The 903-nt window shown below is 59.8% G+C and overlaps 1 protein-coding gene across 1 annotated transcript in view; it reads left to right on the top strand.

The window, feature by feature from the left end:
* The first annotated feature begins 661 nt into the window (after positions 1–661).
* Positions 662–903, top strand: part of Zc3h15 (zinc finger CCCH-type containing 15) — a 20,044-nt gene continuing 19,802 nt past the window's right edge. Inside the window, exon 1 of the mRNA XM_010636813.3 lies at positions 662–854. Within this exon, the coding sequence (XP_010635115.1) occupies positions 780–854 (75 nt within the window). The 5' untranslated portion in view covers positions 662–779. The remainder of the gene's footprint in view (positions 855–903) is intronic.

Here is a 903-nt window from a genome sequence, read left to right as displayed (position 1 = left end):
TAAACATACTGTATAAAGGTCAAGTACTTCCTGAATTTACTAAGCGCTTAATAAGCTAAGCTGAAACTAAATTTCGCTCATTTGGTTCTTTTTACGTTATAAAGGAGTTGTAGGAATCAATCAGGCCCTTGTAGTTTGAAAATAAAGCAGTACTTCACAGGAGTTCACGAACCCCATTCACTAGGACGCCACCCCTGGCGCTCTTCAAACGAAACTTTGGCCGTTTCTTCCCGACCCTTCGCGGGAAAGGGAAGACGCCGCACTAGCGCCGCCATCCAAACCTGCCCCGCCGGGCACCGGACGCGACTGGGAACGAAGGCCGCAGAGCCGCCCGCAGATGGAGACAGCACAGAAGACCCTGCCCTGGAGGCCACGACGGACACAAGTCGCCCATCCTCAAGGGGGCGCGGAAAGACAGCCGCGCAGGAATCCTGCCCGCTCACCCGGACTCAGCCTCAGGCGGGCCACGACCCCAGGGGGCGGGCGACATCACGTGTGACGTCTGGTCATTTTCGCACGTCTAGTCTCTACCCACCCTTGGCCAGAGAAGGCCGGAGCGCATGCGCAGCTCCGCTTCCGGCAGCGCTCTTTGCTACCCGCAATGCTCCGCGGCCCCGAACTGTCGCAAACGCCGCGATTCGGCGGCGAATGAGCGACTCGCTTTCCGTGCGTTGCGGCGGCGACGGCGGTCCGGTTTTCCTCCTCCTCCTGCTGCGGTGCCAAAATCCCTCACAGCATCCCTGTGTCCTTAAGTCTGGCCGGTGCCACCTCTCTCCGCAATGCCCCCCAAGAAACAGGCTCAGGCCGGGGGCAGCAAAAAGGCGGAGCAGAAAAAGAAGGAGAAGATCATTGAGGTGAGTAGCCGCCCCTCCCCCACCACGCCGCGAGCCCCCAGCCCGCGGT

The sequence above is a fragment of the Fukomys damarensis genome, unplaced genomic scaffold (genome assembly GCF_012274545.1).
Source record: "Fukomys damarensis isolate Sample0158 unplaced genomic scaffold, DMR_v1.0_HiC HiC_scaffold_26, whole genome shotgun sequence".
In the NCBI taxonomy this organism is placed as follows: Eukaryota; Metazoa; Chordata; class Mammalia; order Rodentia; family Bathyergidae; genus Fukomys; species Fukomys damarensis.
Note: the sequence above shows the minus strand (reverse complement) of the source record. Positions and strands in the feature narration are given on the sequence as shown.